The sequence below is a fragment of the Magallana gigas genome, chromosome 9, assembly GCF_963853765.1.
Source record: "Magallana gigas chromosome 9, xbMagGiga1.1, whole genome shotgun sequence".
Lineage (NCBI taxonomy): Eukaryota > Metazoa > Mollusca > Bivalvia > Ostreida > Ostreidae > Magallana > Magallana gigas.
Window position 1 is genome coordinate 22742097 of NC_088861.1, and position 17390 is coordinate 22759486.

The following is a 17390-nucleotide window of genomic DNA, read 5'->3' on the forward strand; positions in this document are numbered from 1 at the left end:
GATATAGAGCCCCCCCCCCTTCGAAAATTTAAATTCATTAACAGGTATAAAAAGTATTCTTTCCTTACTTTCCGTGAGTTAGGAAAGATTGCTTTTTATACCTGTTTCGTTAGACGTTTCTGTATTACCCACTCTTTGTTTTTCCAATCTGTAGACCTAAGAATAGCTTATTGAATAGTCTGAATAAGACAAGTCTGTTTATGGAAGGATCTATTTAAAGGGGCATGGTCACGATTTTGGTCAAATTTTTTTTTTATTTTTTTTTATTTACAATGCTTTAGAAATGCATTTCTAATGATCATGCAAATAAAATTTGAGAGTTATTCGTAGAATTATAAGCAAGATACAGGGCTCACAATTCTTTGTCATGTAAACAAGGCTCTTGCCCTGTTTTTGTTTACATAGGTTCAATATACCAGTAAAAAAAAATTTCCAGCTTATTTATATATCTTTTTTATTTATTTTTTGGCATAGATAAACAGGCCCTAACGTTTAACACATTCGGTTTAGGTTTAAAATTGAAATTTTTACTTCAACGTTAAAAATGTAAACAAAGTTAACGCTTTGTTTACATAGCGAATAATTTTAAGCTCTGTAACTCGTTTATTTCTCAACAAATGACACTCAAATTTCACTTGCCTATTAAGAATACCTTTCTGAAACATTGTAAATATTAAAATCGGAATTTTTTTTGGACCAAAATCGTGACCATGCCCCTTTAAAACATACATAGCCTTGACATGCGTCTCTTTGACCAGATATCCAAACAACTGCATTTTAACTTGCTTGTTTCCTCTTTTACACAAAAGCGCAAATACTCTTCCAAATCAAAACATCTCAATAAAAATATTTATAGAATAAGCTGCTTAGTCGTTTAGTCGTAAATACTTACAAAGGAACAAAATCATGCGCAATTATAATTCAATTATACACGTACAAGATATACTGGATCTTTCCGACCGACAGTTTTTATCATGTCTTTGCGTATTCCTATCGAGGATCGATACAGAAAATTACCCGTCAGATAATCCTTTCCAAAAATATCTTCATTTAATCCAATAAAATAATGACGACGCTCGAGGAGGATTCGGAATTCCAAAGAATATGTGATAAATCGAGCTTCTGACCTTTGAACCTTTGATGCGCCATCTTCGAAAAAATTTCCACTGTATATGTTTTTGTAGCATGATAAAATAAATTGTCTTTTTGGTGGAATTTTGTCCTTTGTTATGCCCACGACTTGCTATGACTAGAAATAAGGCCATGATAGGGTTATTCTGAATACTTAATATAACAGAAATCAACAATAAAAACAATGGTGCTAGGTAAAGATTCATATAAACGGCGAAAGGAAATTGAATCAATCTTCAATGTAAATAAAGGAAACAAACAATAAAATAAAACACCACCACACACGTGCATAGAAACTCTTTCAGACAATTTTGGTTATTCATCTACATGTATACATTTATTTCTTTTTTAATCATTAAGCTGGCTTCATGCAAATAAATTGGAGATTCCAATATCAAAAATTGAAGATCCAACTTTAAAGTTTGAAATTTAAAATAATCAACTTAAAAGTTTGAAAAAAAAATGTTTTTTTTCAAGATTTAAAGTTTCCTTTTCCAAGATCTAAGTTAGAAATTTCAACTTATTATAATATTAGAAGCTGCAAAAATAAAGTTGGCTTTTCAAAGATTACTAGAAAGTCCAACTTTATAGTTTAAAAATTCAAGTTGGAAACAACTCGAAAGTTGAAATTTTCAAGATCAGAAATTTATGAGACTAAAGTTGGAAATTCCAACTTTAAAGTTGAAAGCTTTTTTCAAGTTTATAGTTGCGAATTCTAACTTTATATTTGAAAAAAAATCCAACTTTAAAGTTTGAAATCTTAGCTCTTAATTTAAAACCACAGCTTTAAAGTTGGCTTTTCTAAATATTGAAGATGGCTTACCCAAGATAAAAGTATAAATTCTAACATTAATTTGGAATTTTCAACCGAAATAAAAAAAACAACCCAGTGAGCGGTGTTCGATTGGCCCAAAATAATACAGCTGAAAAATGTAGAGTTAAATGAAGTTTAAAGCTAAGGGATAGAAAACACACAACTTCGCTAAGCTTGAGCTATTTTATATAAATCACAATTTATATGATATAGCTGTAGACAAATCATTCATACTTCTGGGTTTTTTTTCCTTGTTCAAAACTTCATTATGCATGAAAGGTTTTATAATATTACATAGCGTCAAATACTATATCTTTTCCCCCGTATCACTGCAAGTCATAAGAATGCTGACTTTTAATTGTAAAATTTGTCATCACTTGGTTCAATATAAATAAATCAATGTAAGATTAAAGCAATGAATGCCAAGTGTTTATAGATGGCATTCGGACCTGACGTCAGAGAAAGAAAAACGAGCGGGAGATTACACAATGTCGATCACATCTGATGGAAGAATCCATGAGTGTGATGTTACATTTATAGGATTTCCATGGAAAATTTCGGCAGAGGGAAAAAAAATCAAAATCATGAAAAGTTAGATTACACTGTAATTAATCCCGATTTTTTTAATTACATGACTGTATATTGCTGGGAAAAAGTTTTAACAAAAATGAAAGCTTTCTTTTTGAATGTTTGTATTGAAGCGGGGAATTTAAAAAAGAGAGTAACAGCCAAAGTTTTACGGAATTGAAAAGATTTTTTTTTAAGTTGACCGTATTTAAACAAGGAGCTTGAACTTTGGGTAGTTGTGTCAAACAGCACTGTGACGTAGGCCTGTCTATTTCATTGCTAGGCATTCAGCAATGGCTCTTTGAAATCAACATGATTTGTCTAGCTTTTAAGCTAAGAGTACAAAATTGATGCATATTTCACTTAAAACCAGCGTCATATTGAACTTGTTTTGACGCAAGGAAAAGATGGTTACATCATACCGAAAGTCCAAGGTCAGGTTAAAATGGTTTTATTCTATCAACGAATGATATTTCTTACATTTATTCATTATTGTATCTATGTAGAGAGTATATTAATTGTGTCTTTTGAACAGAAAAATAAATCATATATAAGTAACCGGTCGCAACAAAAAGCAATAATAACAAAAAATAACAATATTCAAAAGGTGAAAATCCGACCTTTTCGCTGAATTGCAATAAATATCAGACATCTCAGAAAGCTATATCAATTTATCTTTCTGGAAATAAAGATCACAAAGAACTCCATGGAAAACAATGGGAAGAACTTAATCCCTATAATTAAATACTAGAGGACACAAAACACGTCAGAAAGGTATCTGTCGCCAACGTCATCAATCAACCTGTGACGGAATCAGGGGCTCAACACCAAAACGTCATCCATATATGTCAGACAGTATTATGATAGCGGGCTTTTTTTCTGTGCTTCACTCAACCGGCCAGGATTAAGGAACACGCGCAGCACCACTCAATAACATGGAGAGTTCCAATCTAAAATCGACCTGGAAGCCGGAGAGACAACATTTTGTGACAGGATGTATGGCGAGCTCTACTGTCCGATATGGCTGAAGATTTTTGCAACTATTGTGCTAGTGACAGAGACTATCCTCGGCGTCTGTCTAAACATGTCCGTTCTCTTGACTCCAATCTCCAAGAAGCACCTCCATGGGAATTTTTTTGTGAAGGATCTCGCGACTGCAAACCTGTTCGTGTCGGCGTGTATTCCACCTTTGATCACTGTTGTTGTCCTCCTGCCAGTCTTTAAGTTCCACGTCTTTGTTATCGTAGAGGGGCTGCTCTGTTTCAGCATCGTATCCAACAGTGCTTCTGTGACCTGCATCAGCATAGACCGGTACGTGTCCATCGTCAAACTGGACAAAATGGACAGAAATATCCTGTACCCCCGCACAGCCATCTGGTTTTTCTCTTTCCTGGGATTAGTCCTACCATTGGGAGCGTACAGTGTTCTAGACTCGACCGATGTACAAGATTGTTACTTGTTTAAGTGTCGAAACATACTGTTTGTGCTGAAGCCGTATTTCTTGTATGAAGTGTACAGCACGATTCTTTTTATAGTAGCCTCTTTCACAGTGATACCTTGCTACATCTCAGTGTACAACGTGGCCATCAAAAGAATCAAGATACGTATGCGGCTTACAAACAGCAACAGGGAAATTTTGTTGGGTCTGCTGAGACTTAAGAGGTTCCAAAGGGTCACGAAAATAACCGCCTGCATCATCGTGTCGTTCCTAATTTGCTGGGCTCCGCTCATTTTTCTGTCCTGGGTACCTATATTTAAATCCGACAGGAAAACCCTGGCCGCTCACGTAATTTCCATCATGATCGCAATGTTATCCAATATATTCAACCCGATTTTATACACGTTTGTCAGACCACAGACACAAATAAAACTCAAACGAAAACGAGAAGTGAAAGTGATAAGAAATTCATCTAGAATAGCACCACACACAACATTGGTTACCAGAACATCCATAAACATGGCAAAAGCGACACAACTTCTGGTGCCGCCTTCACAGGATCGTATTTCGTCATCATTCAGTGGTTCGTCAGATAGGTTCACCAACTCAGATTTCCACAGTACAGAAGCTATTTCTGTGGCAAATATCACGAACCATTTTGATGAAGAATTCGAATTAAGTCAAGATTAAAAAGACTAAAAAAAATGTCCATTTATTGTACTAACATTTTCATTCTTATAAAAGATTTCAACATTTAGTGTTATTTTATACATATCGTTGAAAATAAATAAAGTTTGTCCAAAAAGAATGATCAGATTGCAATTGTTTCTTTCAAAGTTGGTGTATGTAGTTAATTCATTGGAATGCCTTTATTATGTCGATATGACGATTCAAAACAATTTATTCGAAATAAAGTAATTGAGAAATGTACTTCTTTAGTAAAAGGTTTATTTTATATGCATATTAACTGGAATTTTTTTCTGGGGAAAATTTACTAAGCAGCTCAGTTAAATTTCATAAGTTGGTCTAATCTGAGTAAGGAGGCTGGATGATCAACAAGTTAACCCTCAGATCGTCCTAAAATATCTGGATCGTTAAGCCAAAAACTTTAAGGTAGTAAAGAAAAAATCCCTATATTTTACCTTTGAAATTTAGTTAATTCCTATATTTTTATACGGAGCTCTTTTTTTAAAGGAGATCAATAAGGTCTAAAAATGGCCATGACCATCGAGCCGTCTTAACTTTTGAACTATTGACTGAGGGGTAAACCTCTGCATGCGTATCATGGCGTATATCTAGACCAGGCCCTATGATATCACGAAGCTGTCAGGACAGTATATGATCACGGTATAAAAGTCTGTTTTGATTTGTTACATGCAAACAAAACTAAATTGAAATAACGGTTTGTCTTCTAATCGGGCTGCTGCCTACATATTTCATTAAATTGTCAATCTAGAACGTGTATTAATAATTTTTTTGGTGAATGACTGTAAATCTGAGATATTTCGGGGGACCTGCATCTATCCGTATTTTCTGGAGGAGACAGATTTATGTAATTTCTTAATATGTGTCAAAGATTTTAAATACGTAAAGATAATTGTTGAAAATTTATTTAAAATAATTATTGAAAGTTAAGAAAGTTCTAGAGTATACTTTTTATTTAAAAAATGAAAACAAATGCTCATATTACTAAACACTCCTCCAAAGTCGTTTTTTAACGGAAATGTTGTGTGAACATACTCTTTTTCATGTTTCTCAATAATACATTTCGTTGGCAATAATCCTATTTTATATCTGAATGACGATTTCATGACATGCAAGTTAAAAGGACAAATATGTATTTTAAATTTCATTCAAATAAATGAAACGTAATTTCTTTGCGTTAGAATTACTTTGACAATGCTTTACATCTTTAAATAGACTCAATCCCTTCCGGTGATCACGCGATGGTTGACGTAATGTATGTCACTATCTGCTCGTGTAAGGGAATCACGCGTTGTTTCATTTGGTGATCACCTGAGGGTAATAAGAAAGAAAGTGAAGAAGTAAAACGTCAACTTTTTTATCGCCTCGCCGATTGTAATTAAAAAACTTTATTGTAGCCTACAAACAAATGTACATAGGTTATCACAGATTTCAAAGCTCACCGAGACGAGGCTAGTTTCACCTAAAGTTATAAGACATCACCTTTATGTGACCAAATGTCTATGAGAAAGTCAGAGATAGTGATCTTGGATATTGCATACTGTAGTTGGTTTGACACAATATCGCATATGATGTGATACAAAATTGTATGATAATCACATGATAATTTCATACGGTATTATATGATAAAATGTTAATCACAACACTAATATAATGTATGAATAGTGTCTGTTTGGGAGGGTAACAGTTGAAATTTACACCAGTCGAAAACCATTGTCGATCGACGAGAAGTGAAGGTTGACAACGGTTTTCTATGGGTGTCAATTTCAACCGCTGCCCTCCCAAACATGCACTATTTATTTTCTTGTACTGAATGTCTTAATTTTAGATTTTACTGTTTTAAATTTTTTGACGTAAATTCTACGGTGAACCTTACGCGCATAATTTACGCGCATGTAACAATTCGTTGTGTTACCCGTTGCGAAGTGTGTTGCTAACGCTGAGGGTAATAGAACGGATTTTCAACAGCGTCCAAACCAATCAGATTTCAGTATTTAATATGCAAGTATAATAACACATAATACAATACATTATTTTAGCAAATGGTATTAGATTGCATGATAGATAAAGTATATTGTTATACTTTCATGTTAAAAATCTGATTGGTAAGACGCACTTGATAATCCGTTCTATTACCCTCAGCGTTAGCAACAGACTTGACAACGGGTAACAACGTTGCATGTAACATGCGCGTAACCGTACGTAGGCGCATAATTTACGCACATGTAACAATTCGTCGTGTTACCCCGTTTTCAAGTGTGTTACTAACGCTAAAGGTAATAGAACAGGTTATAAACTGTGTCTTAACCAATCAGATTTCAGTATTTAACATAAAAGGTAATAAAAACAAAGAACTGCGAACGCTAACGCCCGTTTCCCGCCTACATTTTACATCCAAATATTTCGGAATTTCTGTCAGATATTAAAAAAATAAGTTTTCTACAAAAAAGTATAATCAAATCCTAATCAATTTATATCACAACAAAATTTGTAATAAAATTATTTATTTTTAAACAAAAGTTTTGCTAACGCGGGGTCTAAAAAAATTTCATTGGAATCGGTCTCTATGAGTGAGGAAAATTTTATTTAGCGGCCAATATGTGCATAAAAACTTAATGATAACATATTTACGAAATGTTTTAAAGTAAAATTTCATTTTATTTCATATCTGTTAATTAGTTTTCGAAAATTTACAAAGCAAAATTCTTTTTTTGGAATGTATTTCGGTCTGTAGACATATGTTCCCTCCCCCCCCCACCCCCCCCCCACCCCCCCCCCCCCCCCCGTGAAACAACAGACCCTTTAGTAAAAATATGCTAAATAACAATAATTAAAACCCCTCAAAAGGAATTTTTGTTTCACGGGGGGAAAGATGTTTTAAAAAACATTTCCGTTTTCCGTTATTTTCTATTATGAAATGAGCTATTTTAACCCAATATACAAAGTTATCTCGCTTTGTTTGACCAAATCAATTATATTTAATGAAAATATACATAAATGTTTACATTATTATAAAAAATTAACTTTAATTTGACAACTTTCAAAAAAAGACTTTTAGTTACGCGGCTAGACAATGCTATCGTTCGCAGTCCTTGTTTCATGTACATGCGTGTGAATTATGCGCCTACGGTTCACTGTAGAATTTATGTAATTTCTTTTTAAAAGCAGTAACGTTTTCTGTAAAATTAAGACATTCAGCAGAATAAAAGAAATAGTGCCTGCTTGGGTCGAGTTAGGGTTACAGTTGAAATTGACACCCATGGAAACCGTTGTCAACCTTCGCTTCGCGTCGCTCCGCTTTCTCGGGGTGTCAATTTCAACTGTTACCCTCCCAAACAGGCACTATTTATATAATATAATATTATATGATACAATGTTGTATCAAATAATAAAATAGTGTTTCATATCTTACAGTACTATATATCATAGGAATCATGTTATATCATTTAAACAACAACAAGCAAGTTTGAGTGAGGTAGGCTAAGTATTTTTTTTTTAGCAGCCTTAATAATTGAGAACAGGCTCTGTATCTTAAGCTAGTCTTAAGTTTTAAATCCAAAGTTACATGATCCACGAAAGTGAGTAAGGACAGCTTTTATTCCAATTAACAGTCAAACTTCTCTAAAAACTTTTGCTGCTGCAGCATTAATAATTGAGATAATCAACATCAAGTTCTGTATCTGAAGCTACCTCTATTTACACATCCATTGTAATATTGACTGTTTAAGTCTGACTACGTCTAAGCAAAATTTACTTCTTTTTATAACCATGCAGCTAGCCCCAAGAGCCTTAAACAATTTGAACTGTTCCAAAATCTTAAAAACCTGCTTAAGCATCTAGATAATCAATATCACTCTCTGTATCTGATGCTTCCTCTGTGATTCATTTATAATTATATAGTTAAATCAACCATGCAAGTTTGAAATAGTACTATTAATATTAAACCAAACCTCTTCAAGCATCTGAAACCTATAGCTTTGATTCAGCATCCACGTCTGTGAACTGCATTAGAATCACAAGATGCATTATCTTTTCAAATTTAATAAAGATTAAACGAATTATAACTAAGATTTGTCTATCAAAAGGGCATCTGCTCTAGAAACTTTAACCAGCTCAAAAATCTTAACCTCATCCAGCATCCAAAATCTTTAGCTCAAATTCAGCATTCACCTCTGGATCAGATTCACCAATAAAGCCTATCAATTGCAACAGTATCACGAAACGCACAATCCATGCAAGTTTGGTGTTGTTAGGAACAGTTATAATTAAGATAAAATCATCAGAGGGTACCTGCTCCAAAAACTTTAACCAGCTCTAAAAACCTTAACCTTATTCAGAATCGAAAATCCATGTCTCAGATTCAGCATTCAATCCTGTCATAAGATGCATCCACCATATAAGTTTGGTAAGAGCAGGATCATTAATTAGTAAGATATAGCCATCAAAGGGCACCTGCCCCAAAGACTTTTACCACCTACAAAGACCTTAACCTTATTCAGAATCCAAAACTTTTGTCTCGGATTCAGCATTCAAGTCCTTCAAGTGCTTAAGTATTACATGATTGCACTATCCATGCAAGTTTGGTGAAGTTAGGACCAGTAATAACAAAGATATAGTCATCAAAGGCCACGAGCTTCAAACACTTAAACCAGCTCAAAAAAAAACCTCATTCAGCATAATTAGGAAACCTTTGTCTCAGATTCAGCATAGAAGTCTTTCAAGTGTTTAAGTATTATATGATGCACTATCCATGCAAGTCTGGTGAAGTTAGGACCAGTAATAACTAAGATATAATCATCAGAGTGCTCCTGCTCCAAAAACCTGAACAAGCTCCAAAATCCTTATACAGCAATCAAAACCTTTAGCTAAGATTCAGCAATCAAGCCTTTCAGGTGCATCAGTATCATAAGACCCACCACCCATGCAAGTTTACTGAAGTTAGGACCAGTAATAACTAAGATATAATCGCAGAGGGCACCTGTTCTATAAACTTGAACCAGCTCCAAAAACTTGAACCTCCTCCAGCATCTACAAATCATGGCCCAGATTCAGCATCCAAGTTTTTGAAGTCCATAAGTAGGTCTACATGCACAATCAAGTTTGGTGAAGATAGGACAAGAAATATATGAGATACAGGACATGCAACAAAAACTTTAACCAGACTGGGACGCCGGCGCCAAGGGTATTAAGCAAAAACTCCTCCCACCTTTGTCTTGGTGAACTAAAACCCCATTAGAATCAAAAGTTTCTACTTTTATTTTTTTTTTTACATTTTGACAATTAACAATATGTGTAACAAAATATTTTAATTTTTACTGTAGAATACTGTAATTCATGGTGACAAGTAAAATTATCTTCAACATGCAGACAAAAAAACACCCAAAAAGTAGGAAATGCATTCATATTACATTTACAGTATGTGGGACAACCCCTACATCAAGTGTGTGCTGAATGTTTCCTCTGGAATAATAGTTGGAATAGAGGCGTTCGGTTATCTCTCTACATATAAGGTGATGAAGAGGTTTTTAGATGTAAACCAAGCAAAAATTGACATGAATATGACACAAAAAATATAAATTTATTAAAAAGCTATACATGTTCAACCTCATGGCACTGTAAAAATATAACATAGACTTTCTGTAATTGCTTTGGTTCCTTTATGATTGAAAATATAATTAAATTGCTTTAAGGTTGAAAAATTTAATGAAATAGATAAGGCCAGATAAGTTTATATATACAAGTCAATTAACATTATTGTAAGGTAAACTGAATTAAGGTGTAAAAAAAAAAATAAAAACCAAAAAAATGCACACATGTATAACATTTTTTGACACATGCTTACTGTATAATGTTATTCATAACTGTAGGGAAATCAATGCTTTAATTATTCTTAACAACTGTATGACACATTCTGAAATAATTATAACTAAAATGGAAAATAAAACACTGTGTAGCCTATCAATAAAACATTTCATTAAACATCACAACAAAACGTGATTTTTTTTTTGATATATAAAATATATCTCTTAAAACACACATACAAAAATCAAACAAATACTAAATTGCAATTAAAAAAAAAGTAAAAATATTTGTTACAGTAATAACTGTAAAAGTATTTGAGTATCACAGCTACGCTATCATAAAGAACACAGTGAGTTTATTAAACAACAATTCTCTATTAATCAGCTGGCCCCCTTAATTATGTACAATATAAAATTCAGGTCATTTGTTTACCTGCTATAATTATTCATAGACCATGTGACTAGATTACTATAAATAACACTGGTCATTCAAATTCAGAATCGACGCTCGCAATAACCTGAATACCATGTATATTCAGGCAATAAAAAGAATTGTATTTTGTTATATATATAGATATGCCTTAATAAATAGTTAAATAGTTTACAAGTAATTAGGAGTTAAACGTATGTAATAGAAAGACAATTATGAAATATGTGATGTGAATAAAAGGTTATAGTGAGTAGCATCACTATATGTTCGTCTTTGTCTTTAATTTGTCTTGTCACATTGATTAGAATAAGTTTATATTCGGACAAATGCAGTGAGGGAATATATAAAGAAGGTGTTTGATAGGTCATTTGTTGGTGGGTTTAGGGAGAGGGTTGCTGTCACTTCCGGGCGGGTTTTGGAGGAGGGTTGCGGTCACTTTTTGGCGGGTTTAAGCGGAGGGTTACGCCTGCCTACGGCCTGCTGTCTGGCGGCCTGTACTCTTGCCCTGCTCTGTTGTCTCTCTGCCTTTTGCTTTAAAGATATAAACAATATGGACATCGATTTTAGGCATTCATATAAAATGAAACAACATTTTTCTTAGGTACAAATAAACATATTCTCACCCTCTCTTGATATCTCCTCTCAAAATAGTCCATGTCAGTTTCCCCGGGTCTCCTCATGGCCGACATTCTCTCTGCTAAGTCCTCATCCACCTCACTGCCTGAAGGCTGACCTAATTACAATACAATATATACATATAAAGTATTCGGGAATGTATACATTAGCAACAGACCTGATGACTTTGGACAACTACATTATAACTTTTCATTGCAATCATCGTTTTCTTTACCTTTCACTTACAAAAAATGATTACCGGTAAACTATAATTACTTTGCTAAAGTACACGTAAAGGAGTTAACACTTTACTGTGAATCTCTTAATTCATTACTCGAGTTATATAGTTTATTATCATTTAAATTCTAATCAACTAATCTTAAATAAATATATTGAATTCTGAAAGTATTTATGTTGGCTAACCAAATTCATCAACATTGTATATTGATCAAAACTTTTCTACATCATGAGTTGCATTCAGACCATATTTTCTTTGAATTTTAGTATTTGTTTTAGACAGACTTACCTTTGAGAGCTCTTTGTTGCATCTTATGAGCTTTGATGGATGTGACGTTGGCCCGTAAGAAAGGATGGTCTGATGCTGTAATTGGCTGCTCCAGAAACTCCTGGGATGGGGCCCCTTTAATCACATGTACAACATCAATACAATGGTACCATGTAGGGATATATGTATTTTACATGTATATACATTCACATATTATTGAAAATTGTTGCCACATGAATACAATAAAACCACATAAACATAAGAAACCATATGAACATGAACATAAATACCAGATGAACATCAAAGACCCCCCCCCCCCCCCCCCCCCATGGCCTGCTAGAAGATTTTATCACACACCAACCAGGTTCATTTTCTGACAATGCTGTTTATTACTTAAATTTACATTTGCAAAAAGCAAATTATGCAGAACTATTAGCATTATAGTGTTTTTATGTTTATTATAAATAAATGCAATCTTCCAACGTTAAAGCACTGTGTTCATTGTGATGTGAACTCTTGACCAGTTAAAAAGTTCACATAGAAATGAACGTTTTTGCTCTTCTATGGGTTCATATAAGAAAACCTAATTGCAAAATGTAAATGTTTAAACAACAATATGCTTTCTGTAGAGTTATTCATGTGGGATATGAATGTAGCAACAATGCAAATGTAGCGACATTAATATTGCAAAAAATTACATATCCTAAATTCTTGTATATATTGAAATCCTTCTTTTAACAAATTATCGAATTCTTCATAGAAAGTACCAGTAGGTAAAAAAAACTAAATAACTGTTAATGCACATCAATTCATTAGATAAAATAAATAGCCCAGTCACATATATGGGAATTGAGCCAGACATCACCAGGATTCTATAGAGCTATATATAAATTTCAATCATTGTTTCTAAGAAATCCTAAGAGGAGATAATACATGTACTCAGTAGAAGTGAATACACAAATACCTATTCCACTGGGGTCCAGCCTCATATAGCCATCCATCAGGGAGGAGAACCCGGTCAGGCCCCCCATGGCCTGGTACGGGACGTCCTGACCCACGGGGTGACCTCGGGCCAGCCTCTCGTCCTTGGTTTCCACCAACATGTGGTGACTGGAGTACGGATTCCCACAACCACAGGTGTAGGAGCTGTGGAAACCGGAACAACCGCATTTACCTGAAGTAGGAAACTAGTGGATATATGGAGACAAAGGCTAGACGTTATTGTGATATAACTACATGTACATTCTGGAAAAAAAGTGACAAGCTATGCACTTTGTGTGTTAGGGATTTATCATGAAAATTAATGTTTTTGAGGGAATAAATCTGAAATGTTAAATAGTACGATCAAATAACCTTCAAAGTTGATTTTTGATTTTATACTTGATTTTTTTAAACATTTTGTAAAATGAGTAATGGTCAATGTCATTGATTGATTTTTCAAATTTAGATTTTTTATCATAAAAATATTCTGGTCCAGGGAACAATGTAACTATTTGTTGTCAGAGCATGTGTTTTATTTCAGTATGAGTAAGATCAAATCAGAGTCTAACAGACATTTCTAAATAGTAAAATTTGAATTCTGAACAAAAATTAAGTCTAAGATAGGACACAGCGGACGAGCAGATGACACAGTTCAGACAACTCTTACATGTACAGTAAATCTATCTGGGCACGACAAGATCCAGAGTTATGTCACATGTACTGTTGTGTGTTGTCCTTCCCAATTTCTATCTTTTTGAAATACTGTAGATTCCTAATTAAACCCAAGGAATTAATATTTGCACAAAATTGCCATAAGGACACTTAGCACATTTGAACATCTCAGTATAATTTTTTTTGAAGGAGCTATATGAAATAAAAAATGAAAGTTTGGTCTAATCACCGTGTTCCTGCAATTTTTATACGAAAACTAAAGCAGAGTGCTGGAATTAAGTTTCGATATAAGGAATCTTCAGTCTGTGGCTAATATTGTTTAAATGATACCACACACAGCTATATTTTCTACTGAATAAATCAGTATACTGGAAGAACTCAATAAACTGGACAACAAAAACCCACAATGTTTACCCTCTAGACAATTTTTAAAATTGATATACCCGGTAATTTATTTTTTACCATTGTGATGGAAATAATCTGACTAGATGCTTTTTAAATTTATCAATAAAATTAAGTTGGAAATAAAAGGATTAAGAATGCCTTAGCTTCAATGTAACGGTACATGTAAATTCAGTTTTTGAACCAGTGGAAATTTGGGTCTATATGACTTGTGGATTTTTCAGGCACCATTTAAAATTAAGGTCTTCTACAGCACACAGTAGTGAGGTGACAGTACCATTTTTACACCTGTGAGGTGACATGGCAGCGTGCTCCTCCGTGAAGTGTTTACAAGTACAGCGAATCGACTGGCTCCCATTTAGTGGGACGTACTCGTAGGAGTAGCAGCCGCAACCTTTGACCTTACATGGGAGGAGGATAGGGCGGTCCTGGGGAAGGACTTCAAAGTCCGTCTTGTGTTGTCGGTATCTATAAAAGTTTGCTTTGATTATTGTCAGTTCATCAGATCTCTTTAACAAACTTTGATGATTTTTTTTTTTTGGTTTTGACAAAATTTGATTTGACTCGTAATTATAGGCAGTATTCAATGAGAGAGAGAGAGAGAGAGAGAGTGAGAGAGAGAGAGAGAGAGAGAGAGAGAGAGAGAGAGAGAGAGAGAGAGAGAGAGAGAGAGAGAGAGGGAAAGAGAGAGAGTTATGCTACTAACTTCCAAATACTGGTAATCAATATGAAATTCTAGTGACATAATCAGTGTACACACTGAAGTATGGTATACCTGTGGTTACAGAAGCACAGTGTTTCAGGACCCACCAACTTGCAGTCCATCCCTTCTGGATTAACCCAGCTGGTGAAAATTCTGTTTTTCATTCTCTAGCATAAGATATGTACATATAAATTTTATGCACGCATCACATATAATTTTCAAGTCAGTTATATTTGAATTTAAGAACATTTGTGTGTGTGTGTGTGTGAGAGAGAGAGAGAGAGAGAGAGAGAGAGAGAGAGAGAGAGAGAGAGAGAGAGAGATCATGATCATACCATAGGAAGCACTCTCTTTTTGTAAGCTTCATACTGTTCTGGGGTAAACATCACTCCCCCATCATCATCCCCTACAATCCTACAAAACATATCAAAGTAACAAAAAATTTTCTTTTATGCATGGATTGATTTTTTTTTAATTTAGCAGAAAAAATTATTACATTAATATCAAAAAGAGGTATATGTATATTCATTTCATTCTAATCACAAATCTTGAGGTCCATTGTCTTATTGGCTAAGAATCCTAAGATTATATACAACTAGAATCATTTTAACAAGAACTTGGACTTTGGGTAGTTGTGTTAAAGAGCAATGTGATGTAGGCCTGTCTATTTCATTGTCAGCCACTCAGCCATGGCTCTCTGAAATCAAAAAGATTTGTCTGGCTTTTCAGGTAAGACTACGCAATTGGTGCATATTTCGTTTGAAACATCATCATTTTTAACTTGTTTTGACGCAAGAAATAGATAGCTTTGTCCTACTGGAATTCCAAGATCTTGTTAAATTGGTTCTAATTTCATACCTTCAGTGATTTTATCTCAAAAATACAGCAGAATATATACATATATGCATTGATCCTTTCATTAGAATGGCTTTTACTATATATGTGTGACTCAGAGTTGTTCGATCATTGTACCACAGAGCTCTGTGGGTAGAGCACCTGACTAGAGATTCAGGGGGTCTGGATTCGAATCCAAGTATGATCCGTCATTATAGATATACATTAGGCCTACATTGTATGTATATATATCGCATAGCCCCCTAACTCCGTCACTACCCTAACTCCGTCACTTTCGGGAAACTCCTCGCCGTGTGAAATCAAGTACAATTATGACGTCATTTTTTACTTGTCAAAAATCTTTCATCAAATGTCAACAATTTGCAACGGTTAAATTGAAGAATGTGTCAAAAAATAACAGAATTAAACCTTGTTCATTTTATGCACCATTAATTGTGTGAAATCAGCTAAAACTTTTTCACGGGTGCACTAAAATATCGATATTTCTGACATGCGGGCCCATTCTACCATTTACGGTGGTCAGCCATTTTTAGAGAGGTCAAGATGAAACATTTCACATGTAAGACATTTTTGATTAAGGTAATTAATACATTTTTTTCAGTCCGCAATAGCCTTTATGCAATACTCTTGATGATAACGTCAAATCGCTCATGTCGATACTTTTGCCTTATACAGGGTATAGATATCTCCGGTGTATCGCTATTTAGAATATGCTACATTTCTAAAAATGTAATAAATAAATAATATAATAAGTAAGTTATTAATAAAAATATAATTTTTTTTTAAATATGTAAGGACATAAATCAAACGGCATCCATACATTCTGAAAAGACCATTATGATTGTTGTTACATGGACCCATTTTTTATTCTGGCGATCATTTCATTTCGATGAAATTAAATACAATTTAAATTGTATGCACCATTTTTACTTATTATAACTTGGCCTAGATACAAATGGAGTTTTAACTAAATTGTTAATGTGTCTTCATTCCCTGCCCTATCATAGAGCATGTGGGTGACGGAGTTAGGTTCACAAGATATGATAAGCACGCGTGATAAACGTCGTATTCAGAGAGCTTATTTGAATAAAAATAAAAATATTTTTGTCAATAATTTTATAAATTATTTTGTTTCAGATTATATTCAGTGATTGCAAATGATAAAAACCACAAAAAATAATTTACAGAGAAATGCGGGAGGTTTTCTGCTTATGCTGACGGAGTTTGGGAACTCGGGGATACATTAATTGTATTTCTCCCATACTCCGTTATATAGATACAAATAGTAAAGGTTTTTAAATTTTTATCAAACTGGACCTGCGATATAAATTATCAAAACTGTGAAAGACAAAGGCAAGTTGGATCTACTACTTGGATAAGCTTTCACTTTGTCCACGTCTTTAAGATGAGGAAATTCTAGCTAATAAAAAACAACACACAATTTCAATCTCCTTGAGTACCTCTTATACTCCGCATAAGCGTCCACAGAGGCAGCCGCCGACGGCCCAAACTTAAGATGGTATTGCCTCGCCGCCATTTAAATGACAAAAATTCAAAACTTTATTTTGAACTTGATGAAAAAATTCGCTAGAAACATGTAAACAACCCAGGCAATCGGAAACACTCTGTGTTTTCCCCTTTCTATTTGATGGAATTTGCGAGGTAATCCGAAATTAAGGAGCCAACAAAAGCGGATAGCATATTCCCGAGAAGAAACCCCAACACGGCGCTTGAGGACAGGACCGACCCCCTCCATCCCCCACTCACAGTG

The 17390-nt window shown here is 34.2% G+C and overlaps 2 protein-coding genes across 2 annotated transcripts; one reads left to right on the forward strand and one right to left on the reverse strand.

The window, feature by feature from the left end:
- The first annotated feature begins 3205 nt into the window (after window positions 1–3205).
- On the forward strand, window positions 3206–4661 carry LOC105320086 (G-protein coupled receptor 22). The gene has a single exon (XM_011417867.3). It carries the CDS (start codon window positions 3507–3509, stop codon window positions 4638–4640), a length of 1134 nt encoding a protein of 377 aa, XP_011416169.3. The 5' UTR covers window positions 3206–3506; the 3' UTR covers window positions 4641–4661.
- Window positions 4662–9895: 5234 nt separating this feature from the next.
- Window positions 9896–17262, reverse strand: LOC105320077 (protein FAM221A). Its single transcript, XM_011417856.4, has 8 exons — window positions 17080–17262; window positions 15100–15178; window positions 14837–14931; window positions 14339–14529; window positions 12971–13180; window positions 12028–12141; window positions 11510–11619; window positions 9896–11417 (listed from the first exon to the last, which is right to left on the reverse strand). Exons 1-8 carry the CDS (start codon window positions 17154–17156, stop codon window positions 11319–11321), a joined length of 975 nt encoding a protein of 324 aa, XP_011416158.3. The 5' UTR covers window positions 17157–17262; the 3' UTR covers window positions 9896–11318.
- Between the last annotated feature and the right edge of the window lie 128 nt (window positions 17263–17390).